The sequence below is a fragment of the Scyliorhinus canicula genome, chromosome 1, assembly GCF_902713615.1.
Source record: "Scyliorhinus canicula chromosome 1, sScyCan1.1, whole genome shotgun sequence".
In the NCBI taxonomy this organism is placed as follows: Eukaryota; Metazoa; Chordata; class Chondrichthyes; order Carcharhiniformes; family Scyliorhinidae; genus Scyliorhinus; species Scyliorhinus canicula.
The window spans coordinates 77,913,537-77,933,506 of NC_052146.1; the positions used below are offsets into that span (position 1 = coordinate 77,913,537).

Sequence of the window (19,970 nt, forward strand, 5' to 3'; positions counted from 1 at the left end):
ATGGTTCAAGAAGGTGGCTCACCACCTTTTCAAAGGCAATTAGGGATGGATGATGACTACATCCGCAAAGAGATTAAAAAATGAAGTTCCTCACTTTCAAGCTGCACCTTTTATTCTTGAACATGAAAATATGTTCAACTTTTAATAATTTCCCTTTGTAACTTTGAAAACCTTTGTTCAGTTACATCAAAGTCATCCTTTTCCAGTGACCAAAAACCGCTTCTGTCATTTTTCCACATAGCTTCAATTGCTGACACCCAATCTGAGTTACTACAGTTAATCCCCAACCCCATTTTTGTGTATTGTCCGCACATAACCATGGCCCATGGGAATGGCCTGTGAGGGCAGGAACCTTACCCCACACCACCAACTCGTTTGTAAAAGCTCACCAGGGCAGATCCTGTCCTTTCTATTAGTAGGATATTTCCCAATTCTTTATCCCACTAGTTCTCTTGTTTGTTGCCATGGACCAATCTTCCTCAGCATCTACCACTATTACCGTGTAGCCTGTGGCCAGCATTGCATGAGATCAGCCCAACATGGTGAGCTGCCAAGCCACATGTCTTGGTGCAACCTTTGGCCCTAGCTCTGCTCCTCTCCCTGGCTTTAATATGATCAAGTGTGTGTGTTCATTGGAATAATAGAACTGAGCTTTTGCCCCGCTGTTTCATTGCACAGCATGTTGCTACAGCAAATGTACTGTTTTGGGACTGTTCTGTGCTGTAGTTAGGCAGAGGTTGTGTTTATTGCTAACTGGCAGTGAAACCTGGGTGAATGCTTTAGTTTCACTTAGTGTTCCAGTAAGGGCTGGAAACAATTTCTGAAAATGACTTGTCGCTTGGCAGCAAACAGGATTGAAAAAAAATGTTTTTAGGAACTTTAGGTTCCATTTATAAATTCTGTGCAGAAAAAAGACTTTGTTTTCAAAATTGGTTGCACATTGGGTAGGGGAAGAGGGAAAGGGGCGGTAAAGGGTTAGAATAATGAAGCAGCAGGAAATTGAGCTGGGTTTGTTCAAAATTAGGTTTCTTGGGTCCATTCTAATTACAGTGCCTTGCAATATTCCAAAACAAAGTTATTCAGCCCATCAAGTCTTAACAGTGTTCTTCTCCACATGAACTTGTTCTCACTCTCCTTTTTGTTCCCTATTTCCTTTACTGTTCCTCTTTTTAAAGCAATTTAATGTCCTTTTAAAAGTCTTCATGGTCCCTACTGCACCTGGGAATTCTACATTCCAACCACATTCTGTATAAAGATTTACTTTGCTCCTCAATTAAGAAAATTACAAAATTAATTTTGTGCTACTTGTACGGTCTTGTTGACCTAATTTCATCACGCAGTTAAAGATTCCAAGACCTGCACGTGAGGTGTGTACGACAATGGTCTCAGAACAGCAACAAATCCTTTTATGAGGCAATGTTTTCGTTATTGGGATGTTTCACTCATCTGTAGAGATTCTTAAAAATTAATGCCAGCAAATATTTTATATATATTTACATATACATAAACCTAAATAAGATGGGAGAGTTGGTGTAGTTTTGATATGTTGCACTAATGTCCATATTGCCAAAGCATGTTAGACATCTTGTGGTGATAAGGGGAACAAGCAGCATCTTCTCTTCTTAGACTAGGGTTTTATCAACTACACAAGCTTCATAATGCCCTCTCAGAGTGGAGTCTGATGATTGAGCTTCGGAAAGCTGTGTCTAGATTGAGTACCTGACAAGCAGCCAAGTTCCTTAAATTAAGTATTGATTTTATAATCTATTGCTCACTTCTCATACTAATACAAGGTATATGTATGAGTAATAAACGAGGGCATTCCCCAAAAGTATCTTTTTGGTTGCCTCAAACTTCCAGTGGTTCGGTTTTTCACTTCAATGTGCTGACCTAATAAATTTACAAGTACACTTGCACACTGACCACAGTGAGCACATTTATGTGGCATCTTTCACAGCATCAGGGTGTACCAAAGTAATTCACGGCCAATGAAGTACGACTGAAGTATAGTCACTGTTGCAATGCAGCAAAATCCCCTGCTCTTCTTAAAATAGTGTCATGGGATCTTTCACAGCCGTCTGAAAGAACAAATGGGCCTCACTTTAACATTTCATCTGAAAGACGCACCTCCCCCAACGATCATCTGGAGGACAAATTGCTTTTTATGTACAGTTACAGTTATGTGCGTAAATGCAGCAACAAATTACACACAACCAGGCTCCATAAACATGCCTGATGAATTGTTCTGTTGTTATGACACCCTGGGCTGGTGCATGGACAAATCAGCCACACGTGCCCCAGGTTTGCAACATAAATGAATTAACCAATAATTCTTACAAAAATACCCAACATCTTTACCCTTGGCTGCCCAATAATTACAGTCACAAGGTTTGTAAGTATAAACACAATTACTGTTTATTTATGACAAGAACTATAATAAAATATGCAGTAAATACAACTGGTTATCATTTAACTTATGACTCCCACTTTGACTGCCCCCACCCCCGACTCACACACATCAGATATAAAAACATAGAGGGGAAGGGTGAAAAATTATAAGGATGAAAGTCAAAAGATAAGGGGTGGGATTCTCTTTTCCAGGGACTAAGTCCCCACGCCGAGGAGAATCGGCACCAACCACTCCGGCGTCAACAGCCCCCGAAAGTGCGGAATTGTCCGCACTTCCAGGGGCTAGGACACTGGTCGGGTTGGCGCTGCTCCAACCGGCGCTGAAGGGACTGCGCGAGTTTGCGCATGTGCCGAAGGGCCGGCGTGGTTCCGCGCATGCGTGGAATCGCCAGCGTATTCTGGCGCATGCGCAGAAGGTTGTCTTCTCTGCGCCAGCCATGGAGAAGCCCTACAGGGGCCGGCGCAGAAGGAAGGAGTGCCCCCATGGCACAGGCCCGCCCGCAGATAGGCAGGCCCCGTTCGTGGGCCAGGCTACCGTAGGGCACCCCTCCCCCCCCCCCCCCCCCCCCCCCCCCGCGCCCCCTCCCCCCTGAGGACCGCACCAGCCGACTTACCTACCAGGTTCCGCCATGTGGGACCATGTCTAATCCACGCCGGCGGGTCTGGCCAAAAACGGACAGCTGCTCGGCCCAACGGGGCCTGCAGAATTGCCGGGGGAACTGCTGCCAACAGCCCCCGACCAGCATGGCGTGAACCTCATCCCCGCCCAAAAACTGGCGCTGCAGAATACGGCAGGGGGCGGCGGGGTGGGATTCGCGACACCCGACAGGGATTCTCCGGGACTGAGGGAATGCTGCATTGTCTGAGGTGCTGAGATTTCAGATGAAACGTTAAATTGAGACCTCTCCGTCTATCAAAAATCCTGCTCTATAAAAGTGCGCGTGTCCAGTGTCCTAGCCAAGATTATTTCCTCAACCAACATCACTCCGATGATCTGATCATTATTATGTTGCTGTGGAATCTTGCTACTGCTATTCCTGCACTTCAACAGCACATTGGGGTGACATGAGGTGAAAAATTGGATCAAAATTTTTCCTTTCTGAATATAGGGATATTTTGTGCTTTTCCATTTTTATCCCACCAGTAACCCAAAGAAGTTGTTACAGTATGTGTTAAAAGATGTAACATTTTCATCTCAGTGCAGGGTGGCACAGTGGTTAGCACTGCTGCCTCACATCTCCAGGGTCCCAGGTTCAATTCCGGCCTCAGGTGACTGTGTAGAGTTTGCACTTTCTTCCCGTGTCTGCATGGGTTTTCTCTGGGTGCTCCGGTTTCCTCCCACAGTCCAAAGATGCGCAGGTTAGGTGGATTGGCCATGCTAAATAGCTCCTTAGTGTCCAAACAAAAGTTTCGGTGGAGTTACTTGGTTACAGGGATAGGGTGGAGGTGTGGGCTTAAGTTGGGTGCTTTTTCCAAGGGCTGGTGCAGACTCGATGGGCTGAATGGCCTCCTTCTGCACTGTAAATTCTATGATTTAAAAGTGGTATTTGTCCAATATATTTGTTTGAATCCTATTGCAGAGGAATTATTTTGAAGTGAAAAATCTATCAAATTTAATGTTTCCAACCCCTGGCCATGTTTTGCAGAAAAGATTAAGCGCTCTTTAACAGTACGTGGTGACGTACTGTGGTGGGAACAGTTTGAGGAGCTGAATTGGATGTAAAAGAAGAAATATGTTGTTACTATATTAATGTGTGAAGGAGTTGGTATATTGGTGCTGTTATCTGAAATAAGCCTGTGTGATTACATTAGATGAGTTTAATGGAAGAGATTGGGAAATAATGAACTGCAGTCAGTTGGGTCTGTTGTATGCACCATACTTTTCAGATGATGATTCAGATGAGCCTCTGGAAGGACTGAGCTATCGGCACCAGGAGACTCACCTGTGCCAGCAGATGAAAATGGCAACTGTCGCTTCATCCCACGATTCCTCTCATTGGCAAGAAGAAGGCACTTACACTCAACAAGATGAGGGCACCCATCCTGCACACTGCTCCAGTCACAGTGAGTATATCTCAGCAGCAGGTTACTATAGATGAGTAGCTTATATACAAAGCATGGTTCCGTGTGCTGTGCACAAAATGCTGGCTGCCAAAGGGAGGCAGCATCAGCAAAGCCAAGCTGAGCCTATCTATGCCAAGCCTCTCCAACCTCCTGCCACTGCTGTACCTCACACCTGCAATGGTAATCAATAGCTCTCAGATGATTTACTAAATTGAAAGGGAACATAGTAAGTTCATCAGCATAAGAATTCTGTATTCTACATAGAAACATACATAGAAAATAAAAGCCGGATGAGGCCATTCAGCCCTTCGAGCCTGCTCCTCCATGCATTAAGATCTTAGCTGATCACCAAATTCAGTATCCTAATCCTGCCTTCCCACCATATCCCTTGATCTCTTTAGCTCCAAGAGCTACATCTAACTCCTTCTTGAAATTACACAACATATTGGCCTCAACTACTTTCTGTGGTAGTGAATTCCACAGATTCAGCACTCTCTGGGTGTATACATTTCTCATCACCTCAGCCCTAAAAGGTTTATCCGTTATCCTCAAACTATGACCCCTAGTTATGGACTCCCCACCATCGGGAATATTCTTTCTGAATCTACCCTGTTAGAATTTTATAGGTGCCTGGGACGGCACAGTGTCACAGTGTTTAGCACTGCTGCCTCAATGGTGCTGAGGACCTGGGTTTGATCCCAGGTCACTGTCAGTGTGGAGTTTGCACATTCTCTCTCACTCATCTAAACTCCAATGAATATAATCCTAACTGACTTTGTCTCTCTCAAATGGTGGTCCCACCATCCCAGGAATCAGCCTGGTAAACTTTCACTGCACTCCCTCCATAGCAAGAACATCCTTCCTCAGATAAGGACACCAAAACTTATATCGATGTTATAACCCTCAAGGAGGTCACAAGATCAGGACAATTTGATTCCAGGTGACCTCCTATGAATATAAGCTTCCCAGTAATGAGGGGGTGGGGTTTCCCCCTTAACTGGGAGATCAGAACTCTGGTATAAAAACCCTGTACTGGGAGCAGGTCAGGAAGGGAGACCCTTCGGGAGGGGTGGAGAATGTAATATCGTAAATAAATATAATCTTTGTTTTCTACCTACCTGGTCAATGTGTGCAGCATTAGCAGATTCTACAATCTTATATTTGAGATGTTACTCTGGGACACACTCCCTAGAACTTGAGCATCAATCTGCTATGTATTCCTCTTCTGGCACAGACTGACATGACAGTATTGTATATAACGGTCCTTGATCGAAGTGAGATTTGTTAAACAGTGAGTGAATCTTTTAAGTAGCTGTTGCAGTATTTTCAGGTCCTTTGTTCTGTGTGTAGTTACTTCAGTGATCCAATTTATTAATTCATTCAGTAAGCAATGGGCGGCATGGTAGCACAGTGGTTAGCATTGTTGCTTCACAGCGCCAGGGTCCCACGTTCGATTCCTGGCTTGGGTCACTGTCTCTGCGGTGTCCGCACGTTCACCACGTGTCTGTCTAACTAAATTCCTATCTAAATTCCTTCATACCCTCCTTCTTCACATCTTGCTATCCTACCTATCTTTGTGTTATCAGCAAATATAGCACCCATAGCTTGCCTTTTCATCCAAGTCATTTATATAAACTGTAAAATGTTCCTTCTGTAAATAAATACTGTACATCCACTGTTCTCCTTTATCTGAAGCATATGTTACTTCTTCAAAGAACTCCAATAAATTGATTGAACACGATTGAATGTGGGCAGCGCAGGAGCACAGTGGTTAGCACTGCTGCTTCACAGCGCCAGGGTCCCAGGTTCGATTCCTGGCTTGGGTCACTGTTTGTGCGGAGTCTGCATGTTCCCCCTGTGTCTACATTGGTTTCCTCCGGGTGCTCCGGTTTCCTCCCACAAGTCCCGAAAGACCTGCTTGTCAGGTGAATGGGACATTCTGAATTCTCCCTCAGTGTACCCGAACAGGCGCTGGAATGTGGCGACTAGGGGCTTTTCACAGTAACTTCATTGCAGTGTTAATGTAATGAATACTTGTGAAATAAAGATTATTTAAAAAACTGATTAATAGATGCCAGAAAGTGATTCATATCCAGGGTTTCACCATCACAGATACTCATAGGTTCTGTGTAACCTACACAAAAGCAAGGGGACACCTCTTCCCCTCACTTCTCAGCTTCAACAACTTATCATTTTCCTTGGTAGTGCGAGTGAGGAGTATGATCGGGTACATTGTAGTGTAGTAGTCTAATTCTCAGTGACTTCGGCTGACTTGATTCTACTTCTCATGACCGGACCTCAGCTGTTTTTCATTACCTCTGTTGAAAGTTGGCATTATTGGATATGTTGATTTGGCTTCTGAGTTTTCAATGTAGCATTGTGAAGTTTCATTACTGTAGCATGTTCCTACAGAGCATCACATGGTAGATTGTACAACCTCTATCTTTCAGTCTTCAGCTCTCTTCATGGTGAAGATCCCGGGTTTGGTACGTTTCGGCGTGGCCGATTCGGCGTGGCCAGTTTGGCGTAGCCGATTCGACGGAGGAATTTTTCGGCGGAGGGACGTTTCGGCGTCAAATTAGTTATAGTCGCAAAATGTTTGTGCAGCCCATTTCTTGTATCTTTTCCTTCCAGCCGCCTCAGATATCATGTTTGTGCACCAAACCGGGTCTCTTAAAGAAAGGCACCAACATTAAACCAGTTCGCCAGTGATCTACACTGCTGTCTGACTTTACACAGCCGGTGTTACTGAAGATATCGTGTTTGTGCACCAAGCCGGGTCTCTTAAAGAAAGCCGGTGTTACTGAAAGTATTGAAGCAGCTGCCCAGTGATCTACACTGCTGTCTGACTTAACACATTGTGTAAAGTCACACTATCTTCAGTAACACCGGCTGTGTAAAGTCAGACCCGGTTTGGTGCACAAACACGATATCTTCAGTAACACCGGCTGTGTAAAGTCACAATATCTTCAGTAACACCGGCTGTGTAAAGTCAGACCCGGTTTGGTGCACAAACACGATATCTGAGGCGGCTGGAAGGAAAAGATACAAGAAATGGGCTGCACAAACATTTTGCGACTATAACTAATTTGACGTCCCTCCGCCGAAAAACTCCTCCGCCGAATCGGCCACGCCAAAACGTCCCATTCCAATCGGCTACGCCGAACTGGCCCCACCGAATCGGCCACGCCGAACTGGCCACGCCGAAACGTCCCATCCCCGAAGATCCCTGTATACTGGAGCCTGAGGGCAGCTGTGACAGTCAGCCAACTTATAACCTTCAGTCAATGGGTCATTTTATTGTGGTACTTCTGCCTTCTGCCCACTATGAGGCAGAGAGTTGAGTTTCCAAGGCTCCTTGAACTAATTATTGATCATTTTATGTGAGATACGGGGAGAATGTGCAAACTCCACACGAATAGTGACTCAGGGCCGTGATTCGAACCCGGGTCCTCTGCACCATCGTCCACTGCTAAACACTGCGCCACCTTGCTGCCCTTAAAAACCTTTTTAAAGCTGTTAGTAAAATAAAACTGTTCTCCTCAGTATCATGAGATCAATTATTACAAAGAAGTAGAGTTCATTTTATATACTTTATTGCTTGTGAATAAAGGAAGGCTTAATATATGTGAAATGAGGTGGCATGGTGGTACAGTGGATGGCACTGCCGTCTTACAGCACCATGGACCCGGGTTCAATTCCTCCCACAGTCCAACAATGTGCAGTTAGATGGATTGGCCATGCTAAATTGTCCCTTAGTGTCCAAGGATGTGCAAGTTAGGTTACGGGTATATTTGCAGACTCGATGGGCTGAATGGTCTCCTTTTGCACTGTAGAGATTCTATGATTCTAATATATAGCAAAACAAAATAAATGTAAATGTCGCAACCGCCCAGAGGACAATAGGCTGTTTTCTCTTGTGAGCTGGCTGGTGGTGATTTAACCTGAGCTCACCACACCTCAGGCGAGGGGCAATGTTGAAAAGGTAGAGCCCCCATGAATAACCTCAGCCAGTATGCAGGGAAAGGAAATAATCTTTTTCCTCACTAAGTTATGTGTCGTTGTCAGCTGTCCTTTGAGCTTGATATCTGTTCGGGGTCATGAGATCCTGCCATGGGTCTTGATGTGACTGAAATGCTGATTCCTTTCCTGCAGACCTTTGAACGCATGGAGCAGGATTTCCCACGGGCAATGACAGGACAAACTTCTCTGATGCAGAATTGGGGAGATTGAGGGTGGCTTGTAAATCCAGTGCAGAGTGGGTAACAACACTGCAATCATATGCAAACTGTAGATCTTGTAAATCTTGCCCCCAACCCCCCATCCCTCCCGACTGTGGCAGTGCTGGATTTAGTCCGCAGCCACCCATGCCGAGTTCCCAAAAATAAATACCACACGTGACCGACGCTGTCGGGAACCTGACCCATCGGGGGCGGAGCGTCTGGGGGAGGGCCTCAGGTAACGTCCTGAGGCCTTCCCGACAGCGTATGTCGTTTTGGAGGGGGCGGCTCATTGCAAAAGCGGCACCGCCCCCGATTTTGGCACCAACGTGGATTTTCCAGCCGATCGCCGAACGCAGTTTCAGAGACCAGAGAATCCAGCGCATGGTCTCATCAAGGCCCTGTATATCTGCAGTAAAACTTCCCGACTTTTACATTCTATTCCCATTTCAATAAATGCCTTCTTAATCACCTGCATATTGATTTTTTGTGATTAGTGCGCAAGGGCACCAATATCCCTCTATACCACTGAGTTCTACGATCTTTCTCTATTTAAACAGCAAACTGCTTTTTTATTCTTCCTGCCAAAGTGGACGAGTTCACATTTTCCCACAATATACTCCATCTGCTAAGTTTTTGTCCACTCACTTTTTTTTTTATAAATGTTTTTATTCAGTTTTCATATTTTATATTGAACAAATTACAAATTGTTAGGAGAGAAAAAGAACAAAAAAAACAAACAAACACGCAAAAATTAACATACATATTTACAGGTAAGCATCTTCGTAGTAGTAACTGCGCCCGCCCCCCCCCCCCCCCCCTCAACATGTTTATTTAGTTTGGTTTTGGGCCTTAGCTAGCCATCGAACCCCCGTACCGAACCTGTAGCCCCCCCCCCCCTCCCGCTACCTTCCCCCGACTATTCTTCCTCTTGTACATTGGCCACAAATAGGTCCCGGAACAGTTGCATGTATGGCTCCCACGTTCTGTGGAAGCCGTCGTCCGACCCTCGGATGGCAAATTTGATTTTCTCCATTTGGAGAGATTCCGAGAGGTCGGACAGCCAGTCCGCAGCTCTGGGCGGTGCTGCTGACCGCCAGCCAAACAGGATTCTACGGCGGGCGATCAGGGAGGCAAAGGCAAGGGCGTCCGCCCTCCTCCCCAGGAATAGATCTGGCTGTTCTGAAACCCCGAAGACCGCCACTATCGGGCATGGCTCCACCCTCACTCCCACCACTTTGGACATAACCTCGAAGAAGGCTGTCCAGTACTCCACGAGTCTGGGGCAAGACCAGAACATGTGGGCGTGGTTGGCCGGGCCTCTTTGGCACCGTTCACATCTGTCTTCCACCTCCGGGAAGAACCTACTCATACGGGTTCTTGTTAAGTGGGCTCTATGTACCACTTTTAGTTGCGTCAGGCTGAGCCTTGCGCACGTGGAGGTGGAGTTGACCCTATGCAGTGCTTCGCTCCAGAGTCCCCACCCTATCTCCATCCCCAGGTCGTCCTCCCATTTCCTTCTTGTTGCGTCCAGTACGGTGTCGTCCCTATCTACCAGTCGGTCATACATGTCACTACAGTTCCCTTTCTCTAGGATACTTGCGTCCAGTAGGTCTTCCAGTAGTGTCTGTCGTGGCGGTTGTGGGTACGTCCTTGTCTCCTTTCGTAGGAAGTTTTTGAGCTGCAGGTACCGTAGCTCGTTCCCCCCAGCTAGCTGAAATTTCTCTGTCAGTTCGTCCAGTGTTGCGATCCTGTCGTCCGTGTATAGGTCCCTGACTGTCAGTGTCCCCCCGTCCTGCCTCCACCTTTTGAAGGTGGCGTCAGTCAGTGCTGGTGTGAACCTATGGTTGTTGCAGATGGGAGCCCTGTTCGACATTTTGGTCAGGCCAAGTTGCTGCCGCAGTTGGTTCCAGGATTGGAGGGTGGCTGTCACCACTGGGCTGCTGGAGTGTTTTTTGGGTGGGGATGGGAGTGCTGCCGTGGCGAGGGCCCGGAGGGAGGTTCCCATGCAGGAGGCCTCCTCCGCACGCACCCACTCAGCCTCTGGCTCCTGGATCCATCCCCTTACTCGCTCGGCTGTTGCTGCCCAGTGGTAGAGTTGTAGATTCGGGAGGGCTAGCCCTCCCCTGGTTTTTGTTTTTTGTAAGACCTTCTTTGGGATCCTAGCATTTTTACCCCCCCATACGAACGCCATGATGAGTTTGTCCAGCGCTTTGAAAAAGGCCTTGGGGATGTAGATCGGAATGGATCTAAACAGGAAGAGGAACCTGGGCAGTACGTTCATTTTGATCGTCTGAACTCTCCCCGCGAGGGAGAGCGGGAGTGTGTTCCATCTTTGCAGGTCCTTTTTAACTTCCTCCGTCAGGCTGGTGAGGTTCCATTTGTGGATCCCTTTCCAGTCATGGGCTATTTGGATCCCCAGGTAGCGGAATTTATGTCGGGCTTGATTGAACGGCAGCCCCTTTAGTGCTGCCCCCTTTTGTCCACTCACTTAACCTCTGTCACTTAACCCCTTTGTAGATTCTTTACCTTCTCTTGACAACTCCCTAACTATCATAGAATAGAATCTACAGTGCAAAAGAAAGCCATTTGGCCCATCGAGTCTGCACCAACCAACCGAAAGAGCACTCTACCTAGGCCCACACCCCCAACCTATCCCTGTAACCCAGTAACCCCACCGAACCTTCTGGACACTAAGGGGCAATTTAGCATGGCCAATCCACCTAACCTGCACATCTTTGGACTGTAGGAGGAAACCCGGAGGAAACCCACGCAGACAGGGTGGGAAAGTACAAACTCCACACAGGCATCCAAGGTCGGAATTGAACCTGCGTCCCTGGCGCTGTGAGGCAGCAGGGCTAATCACTGCACCACCATGCCACCAATCGTGCCTTGCCACCTGGCACCGCCATGTCATGAGTTTTTCATTTATACAATTGGGGCAGTACATCAAAGACCCTATCCCGAATGGCAAAACCAATTCCGTGGACACAAAAGTCACTGTCAGTATTTCTCTTCCAGTAGAAGCTGTATAGTCCTGCTTGATCTTTCAGCTACCCTCCCCAGAATGGCAGGTCTTAATGAGTGTAGTGATGTTTGATGGAACCATCAATTCACCAGACACGTGTTTCCGATATGAATCTAGGCTTTAATCGACTTACTTCAGAGCCAGTCTGTTACCCGTTGATGAACTCTTAGTGAACTCAGGCTGACTCTGGACAAGGGTATTTATACAGCAGCACTAGGGGGAGGAGTTGTGGGCAGAGCCAAGGGTGGAGCCCAGTACAAGTTCCTGAGTACTCCCAGAGCTACTCCCCCTAGTGGTTGGATAACGCTACTGCGCTTACAAAGACAGTGTGAATTATCATATATATTACATTCACCACAATGTTAATTTGGAGTCTTGATTAACTGATGCGATCTGATCACATGAACTTCTGTCTCAAGTCTGGAGCTAAAAGATAATTTGTAACAGTTAGTGACTTCTTTCATGATAGGCAGCGTTTTACATCTCAATGTCCCTTTCCCATAATAACATGAAGCTGATTCTCTTTGGAGCAGCCCATAACATCTTATTCAGGTTTATCAAAAGACAGATTTGTGGCTAAAATGCATCATTAGTTACAGTGAGGCTTATCATCTTTGACAGTCGCAGCACTAACCATTTACTAGTAAAAGCAGCTGAAAGATACCAATTGGTGGAATTTTGTGATGCTTTTCTGCAGCTGATTGAGTCCCATTCTCGACCACAAGATATTCAATTTTAATGTCAATTTCTACTGATTCTTTTAAACATTAATTGTTACTTTTCGTGTCAGTGACATTTATCATCACACCTTATCAAGCCACCTAAAATATTCAAAATAACATAGGCCCAGTAAAAATATTAAATGTGATTGTTTGAGATCTCCATGCCTTACTTCCTTTCTCATTGCTGCCTACAGCTCCAAACTACAAAGCCACACGCTGGTGTATTCTCATCAAATAGTATTAACTTGATATAACATTTCCCTGTCGCTGTTTCTGTGTGGGTCATCTTTTCATTCCGTAGCGTGTGCTTTCAAAATAAGTAAAGCTAGAAATTAACAAACTACAATTTGTGAGAATTTTGTGTTGAGGATAAGCAGAAATGTTCCACAGATATCAGATACTCGGCAGATTAGATCAACCTATGCTTTTTTTTTACCAATGCAAATAGAATTAGAAAATGAAGAGAATTGGACTCTCGCTGGATGACAAAATAACCCAGAATTCTGGCCTTTACCAAGCTGGAGAATGGGGTGGGATTTGCCCTGCCAAAGGATGAGATAAAGATTGTATCAAATTGAAAGAAAAAACGCACAGTTCTGTGAAGATTAGTGTTAGGTCAGAAGATTGGACAGAATTTAAAAACTAGAAAAGAATGACTAAAAATATTGAGGGGTGGGCGGTGGCACAGTGGTTAGCACTGCTGCATCACAGCTCCAGGGTCCCGGGTTCAATTCCGGCCTCGGGTGACTGCCTGTGTGGAATTTGCACTTTCTCCCCGTGTCTGCGTGGGTTTCCTCCAGGTGTTCCGGTTTCCTCCCACAGTCCAAAGATGTGCAGGTAAGGTGGAGTAGCTATGCTAAATTGCCCATTAGTGTCCAAAAATGTTTAGGTGTGTTACTCGGTTACGGGGTAGGGTGGAGGCGTGGACCTAAGTAGGGTGCTCTTTCCAAGAGACTCAATGAACCAAATAGCCTCCTTCTGCACTGTAAATTCTATGATCTATGACCAAAGTAATTAGAGTATGAGAGAAAGCTAGTTAGAAATATAAAAACAGGGGGCAGCACAGTGGCACAGTGGTTAGCGCTGGTGCCTCACGGCACCGAGGCCCCAGGTTCAATCCGGCTCTGGGTCACTGTCCATGTGGAGTTTCCATATTCTCCCTGTGTTTGCGTGGGTTTCACCCCCACAACCCAAAGATGTGCAGGCTAGGTGGATTGGCCATGCTAAATTGCCCCTTAATTGGAAAAAATATTAATTGGGTACTCTAAATCTATTTTAAAAAAGAAATATAAAAACAGATCATGTGTATTTCCACACTTATTTTAAAAGGGAAAATGTAATTAAAGGGAGCATTGATCCTCCAGAGAATAAGAGCGGGGAATTAATAATGGGATATAAGGAAACGGCAGAGATGTTGAACAGATAGTTTTCATCGGTCTTCACTTTTATTAACATCCGAGAAATACTTGTAAAATTTTTTATTCGTTCATGGGATATGGGCATCTGGCTGTGCCAGCATTTATTGCCCACCCCTAATTGCCCTTGATGGGGTAGTTAAGAGTCAGTCACATTGCTGTGGGTCTGGAGTCACATGTAGGCCAGACCAGGTAAGAACGTCAGGTTTCCTTCTCTAAAGGACATTAGTGAACCAGGTGGGTTTTTACGACAATTGACAATGGTTTCATCGTCATCAATAGACTTTTAATTCCAGGGTTTTTTTTATTGAATCAAATTTTACCATCTGCAGTGGTGGGATTTGAACCTGGGTCCTCAGGACATTACTCTGGGTCTCTGGTTTCCTAGTCCAGTGACAATACCACTACGGTACCACCTTCCCAAATCAAGAGGTGAAAGGGAGGGAGGAACAATCCCAATCACCAGGGAATAGTTACAGAGAAAACTATTAGAACAAAGCCGGACAAGTCCCTAGGATCTGATGGCCTGCATCCTAGGATCTTAAAAGAATTGGCTGCAGAGATGTAGTTGTAATTTTGCAAAATTCCCTAGATTCTGGAAAGGTCTCATCAAATTGGAAAAATGTGAATGTAACTTGCTATTCAAGAAAGAAGGGAGACAGAAAGCAGGAACCTACAGGCCAGTTAGCCTACCATGTGTCATAGGGAAGTTGCATGAACCCATTATCGCATGGCACTTACTTACAAAATTGTATGAGGCAGAGGCAACATGGTTTTGTGAAAAGGAAATTGTGTTTCACTAATTTATTAGAATTCCTTGAGGAAGTAACAAGTAAAGGGGGACAAGTAACAAGTAAAGGAGACTCTGTTGTGTACTTAGATTTCCAAAAGGCATTGATACTGCACAAAATAAACGCTCATTCTTTCTTTTTTTTTCTTTTTAAATTTAGAGTACCCAATTAATTTTTCCAATTAAGGGGCAATTCAGCATGGCCAATCCACCTAGCCTGCACATCTTTGGGTTGTGGGGGTGAAACCCACGCAAACACGGGGAGAATGTGCAAACTTCACACGGACAGTGACCCAGAGCTGGGATTGAACCTGGGACCTCGGTGCCGTGAGGCTGCAGGGCTAACCCACTGCGCCACCATGCTGCCCCCAAAATAAACGTTCATGTTGCAGGAAGTAACATATTAGCATGGCTGGAGGATTGGTTAGCTAACAGGAAACAGAGAGTAGGGCTAAATGGGTCATTTTCAGGTTGGTAGGATGTAACTAGTGGAGTACAACAGGGATCATTGCTGGGGCCTCAGCTATTTACAATCTATATTTTGTGAGGAGAAGTTTGACCTGTATCCATTAGAGTTTAAACAATGATGGATGATCTGATTGTAGCATAAAATCCTGAGCAGACTTGACAGGGGGTTGCTGAAAGGAGTTTTCCCCTTCTGAGAGATACTCGTACCAGGGACACAGTTTAAAAATAAAGGGGATCTCCACTCAAAACAGAGATGGGGAGCAGTAGAGACAGGATCTTTATGGCTGAATTAGTTAGATTCTTGAATAACAAGGGAGTCAAAGTCAAGGGGTAGACAGGAAAGTAGAGTTGAGGCCACAATCAGATGAGACATTATACAGGACATAAGAGCAGCAGCCAATTCAGCCCTTCAAACCTGTTCTGCCATTCAATAAGATAATTGCTGATCTGGTTGTGATCTCACTCCACTTTAACATAAGAACTAGGAGCAGGAGTAGGCCATCTGGCCCCTCGAGCCTGCTCCACCATTCAATGAGATCATGGCTGATCTTTTGTGGACTCAGCTCCACTTTCCGGCCCAAACACCATAACCCTTAATCCCTTTATTCTTCAAAAAACTATCTATCTTTACCTTAAAAACATTTAATGAAGGAGCCTCAACTGCTTCACTGGGCAAGGAATTCCATAGATTCACAACCCTTTGGGTGAAGAAGTTCCTCCTAAGATCAGTCCTGAATCTACTTCCCCTTATTTTGAGGCTATGCCCCCTAGTTCTGCTTTCACCCGCCAGTGGAAACAACCTGCCCGCATCTATCCTATCTATTCCCTTCATAATTTTATATGTTTCTATAAGATCTCCCCTCATCCTTCTAAATTCCAACGAGTACAGTCCCAGTCTACTCAACCTCTCCTCGTAATCCAACCCCTTCAGTTCTGGGATTAACCTAGTGAATCTCCTCTGCACACCCTCCAGTGCCAGCACGTCCTTTCTCAAGTAAGGAGACCAAAACTGAACACAATACTCCAGGTGTGGCCTCTCTAACACCTTATACAATTGCAGCATAACCTCCCCAGTCTTAAACTCCATCCCTCTAGCAATGAAGGACAAAATTCCATTTGCCTTCTTAGCCACCTGTTGCACCTGTAAACCAACTTTTGTGACTCATGCACTAGCACACCCAGGTCTCTCTGCACAGCAGCATGCTTTAATATTTTATCGTTTAAATAATAATCCCGTTTGCTGTTATTCCTACCAAAATGGATAACCTCACATTTGTCAACATTGTATTCCATCTGCCAGACCTAGCCCATTCACTTAACCTATCCAAATCCCTCTGCAGACTTCCAGTATCTTTTCGCTTAACCACTCATCTTAGTGTCATCTGCAAACTTGGACACATTGCCCTTGGTCCCCAACTCCAAATCATCTATGTAAATTGTGAACAATTGTGGGCCCAACATAGATCCCTGAGGGACACCACTAGCTACTGATTGCCAACCAGAGAAACACCCCATTAATCCCCACTCTTTGCTTTCTATTAATTAACCAATCCTCTATCCATGCTACTACTTTACCCTTAATGCCATGCATCTTTATCTTATGCAGCAACCTTTTGTGTGGCACCTTGTCAAAGGTTTCTGGAAATCCAGATATACCACATCCATTGGCTCCCCGTTATCTACTGCACTGGTAATGTCCTCAAAAAGCTCCACTAAATTAGTTAGGCACGACCTCCCTTTTATGAACCCATGCTGCGTCTGCCCAATGGGACAATTTCTATCCAGATGCCTCGCTATTTCTTCCTTGATGATAGATTCCAGCATCTTCCCTACTACCGAAGTTAAGCTCACTGGCCTATAATTTCCCGCTCTCTGCCTACCTCCTTTTTTAATCCCATACCCTTGACTCCCTTCATAGAATCCGTAAAATCCCTACAGTGCAAAAGGAGGCATTTTGGCCATTGAATCTGCACCGACCCTCCAATAGCGCACCCTAACTAGGCCCACACCCCAACCCTATTCCTGTAACCTCACCTAACCTGCACATCTTTGGACTGTGGGAGGAAACCGGAGAGACCAGAGGAAACCGGAGCGTACACAAAGAGAATGTGTAAAAACTTCACGCAGTCACCCAATGCCAGAATCGAACCTGGGTCCCTGGAGCTTTGAGGCAGCAATGCTAACCACCGTGCCACCGTGCCGCCCTTGTCTATCAAAAGTCTGTCTAACTCTGCCTTGAATAAATTATTTTTTTAAATTTAGAGTGCCCAATTAATTTTTCAAATTAAGGGGCAATTTAGCGTGGCCAATCCCCCTACTGTGCACACCTTTTGGGTTGTGGGGGCAAAACCACGTAAACACGGGGAGAATGTGCAACCTCCACACGGACAGTGACCCAGAGCCGGGATCGAACCTGGGGCCTTGGCGCCGTGAGGCTGCAGGGCTAACACACTGTGCCACCGTGCTGCCCGTTGAATAAATTCAATGATCCGGTGTCCACTGCATTCTGAGGAACAAAATTCCCCATACTAACAACCCTTTGAGAGGAAGAAAATTCTCCTCACCTCTGTATTAAATAGTAGACCTCTTATCCTTAAACCTGTGTCCCCTGGTTCTAGTCTGCTACAAGCAGAAGCTTCTTCACAGTATCTATCCTATCAAATCCCCTCAGGTTCTTATATGTTTCAATAAAATCATCTCTCCTTCTAAATTCCAATGGGTAGAGAACCAACCTGTTCAACGTTTCTCCATAAGGTGAAGGAATGAATCGAGTGAACCGTCCCCATACTGTTTCTAGCACAATCATATACTTCCTTAAGTAAGGAAACCAAAGCTGCCCATAGTCTTCCAATGTGGTCTTGCCAAGGCCCTGTAAATGTTATATTACAGAAATGTAATATATATTACTCATTTGTCTTACCGAGCCGGGAGTGCAGGAGGCGAAAGAGTCTGGTGTTCTGGCCTTTGCGTCCCTAGTAGCCCGGCGGAGGATTCTTCTTCAGTGGAAGGATGCGAGGCCCCCAAGCGTGGAGGCCTGGGTCAATGCTATGGCGGGGTTTATTAAATTGGAGAGGGTGAAATTTGCCCTAAGGGGGTCAGTGCAGGGGTTTTTGAAGAGGTGGCAACCATTCCTAGATCTCCTGGCAGAACGGTAAAAACAAAAGTTCAGCAGCAGCAGCAACCCGGGGGGTATGTCTCTTTGTTTTTGTTTTGGGTTGAATATCTGTTTTTTGCCAATGACGGGTGTTAATTTATTGTTTCTCTTTTGTATTTACGGCGGGGGGGTTCTGTTATTATTTTCCTTTTTGTGAAAATTTGAATAAAAATTATTATTTTTTTAAATACTGAGATCACTACAGTCCCTACTTTTATATTCCATTTCCCAATGCAATATATGCCAACAATTAGTTTGCGTTACTGTATGCTAACATTTTGTGATTTATGGAGCAGATCACCCAGATCTCTCTGGACCACCAAGTTCTCCAATCTTTTTGCATTTAAACAGTATTTTGATTTTCTACTCTTCCTGCCAAAGTGGACAAATTCACATTTTCCCACAATATGCTCCATCTGCCAATGTTTTGTTCACTCACTCAACCTATCTATATCTCTTTGCAGACTCTCTACCTCCTCTTGACAATTTAATTTCCTACCTATCAGCAATATTAGCTACCTTGCATTTGGTCCCTTTATCAAAATCATTGATGTAGTCTGTAAATACTTGAGCCCCCAGAACTGATCCCAGTAATACTCCACTATTTACAGTTTACCAACCTGAAAAAGACCCAGTTATTCCTATTCTCTGCTTTCTGTTTGGTAACCAATCCTTTATCCATGCTAATATATTACCCCCTACACCTTGCAATCTTGTGCAGTAATCTTTGTTATCAAATGTCTTCTGATATCCAAGTACACAACATACACAGGTTTCTCTTTATCCACATTGCCTGTTACTTCCTCAGAAAACTCTCAATAAATTAGCTAAACACTATTTTCCTTTCACAAGCCTATGTTGACTCGGCCTGACAGAATTCTGATTTTCTAAATATCCTGCTATAATTTCTCTAATAATGGATTCTAGCAGTTCCCCTATGAAGGTGTTGGGCTAACTAGCCTGTCGTTTCTGGCTTTCTGTCTTGAATAACATTAACTACTTTCCAATCCACTGGGACCCTTCTAGAATCAAAGGAATTTTGGAAGATTATAACCAATGCATCTACTATCCTTTAAGACCCTAGAATGCAGGCCATCAGACTCAGGGCTGTGTCAGCCTTTAGGTCTGAAGGGTTTCCTAGCACCTTTTCCCTGGTGACGGTGGTTATATTAAGTTCCTCCCTCCTGTTCACCTCTTGATTTTCAAGTATCTTTAGGAAGTCTTCCACAGTGAGGATAGACACCTGTTCAACGTCTCTGCCATTTCCTTGATTTCCATTATCAATTCCCCAAGCTTACTCTCTAAAAGACCAACACTGACTTTAGCTACTCTTTTCCCATTTAAATACTTTTAGAAACTCTTACTATCTGTTTTTAATATCACTATTTTTCTATCATACTCTTTTGTTTCTCACTCTTTATTATCTTTTAGTCATTCTTTGCTGGTTCTTAAAATTTGACCAATCTTCTGACTCACCACTAATCTTTGCAGATTATTGCAGTATTTCTTTCAATTTGATTCTCTCCTTAACTTTCTTATTCAGTCATGGATGATGCATCCTTCACAAAGAATCTTTGGTATAAAGCTTTGCTGAGGAGCATTAACTATCTCCTTAAAGGTCTGCCACTGCATCTCCATTGTCCTACTTTTTAACCTAGTTTCCCAATTCACTTCAGCTAGATTTGCTTTCATACCCTTTT

General features: G+C 44.8%; 1 protein-coding gene across 4 annotated transcripts in view; it reads left to right on the forward strand.

Annotated features, from left to right (window-relative positions):
- Window positions 1-19,970, forward strand: part of cabin1 (calcineurin binding protein 1) — a 696,151-nt gene that overhangs the window by 657,137 nt on the left and 19,044 nt on the right. For all 4 annotated transcript variants that reach the window (XM_038793568.1, XM_038793562.1, XM_038793549.1 and 1 more), the window contains one exon: window positions 4,297-4,473. In XM_038793568.1, coding sequence (XP_038649496.1) covers window positions 4,297-4,473 — 177 coding nt within the window. The remainder of the gene's footprint in view (window positions 1-4,296; window positions 4,474-19,970) is intronic.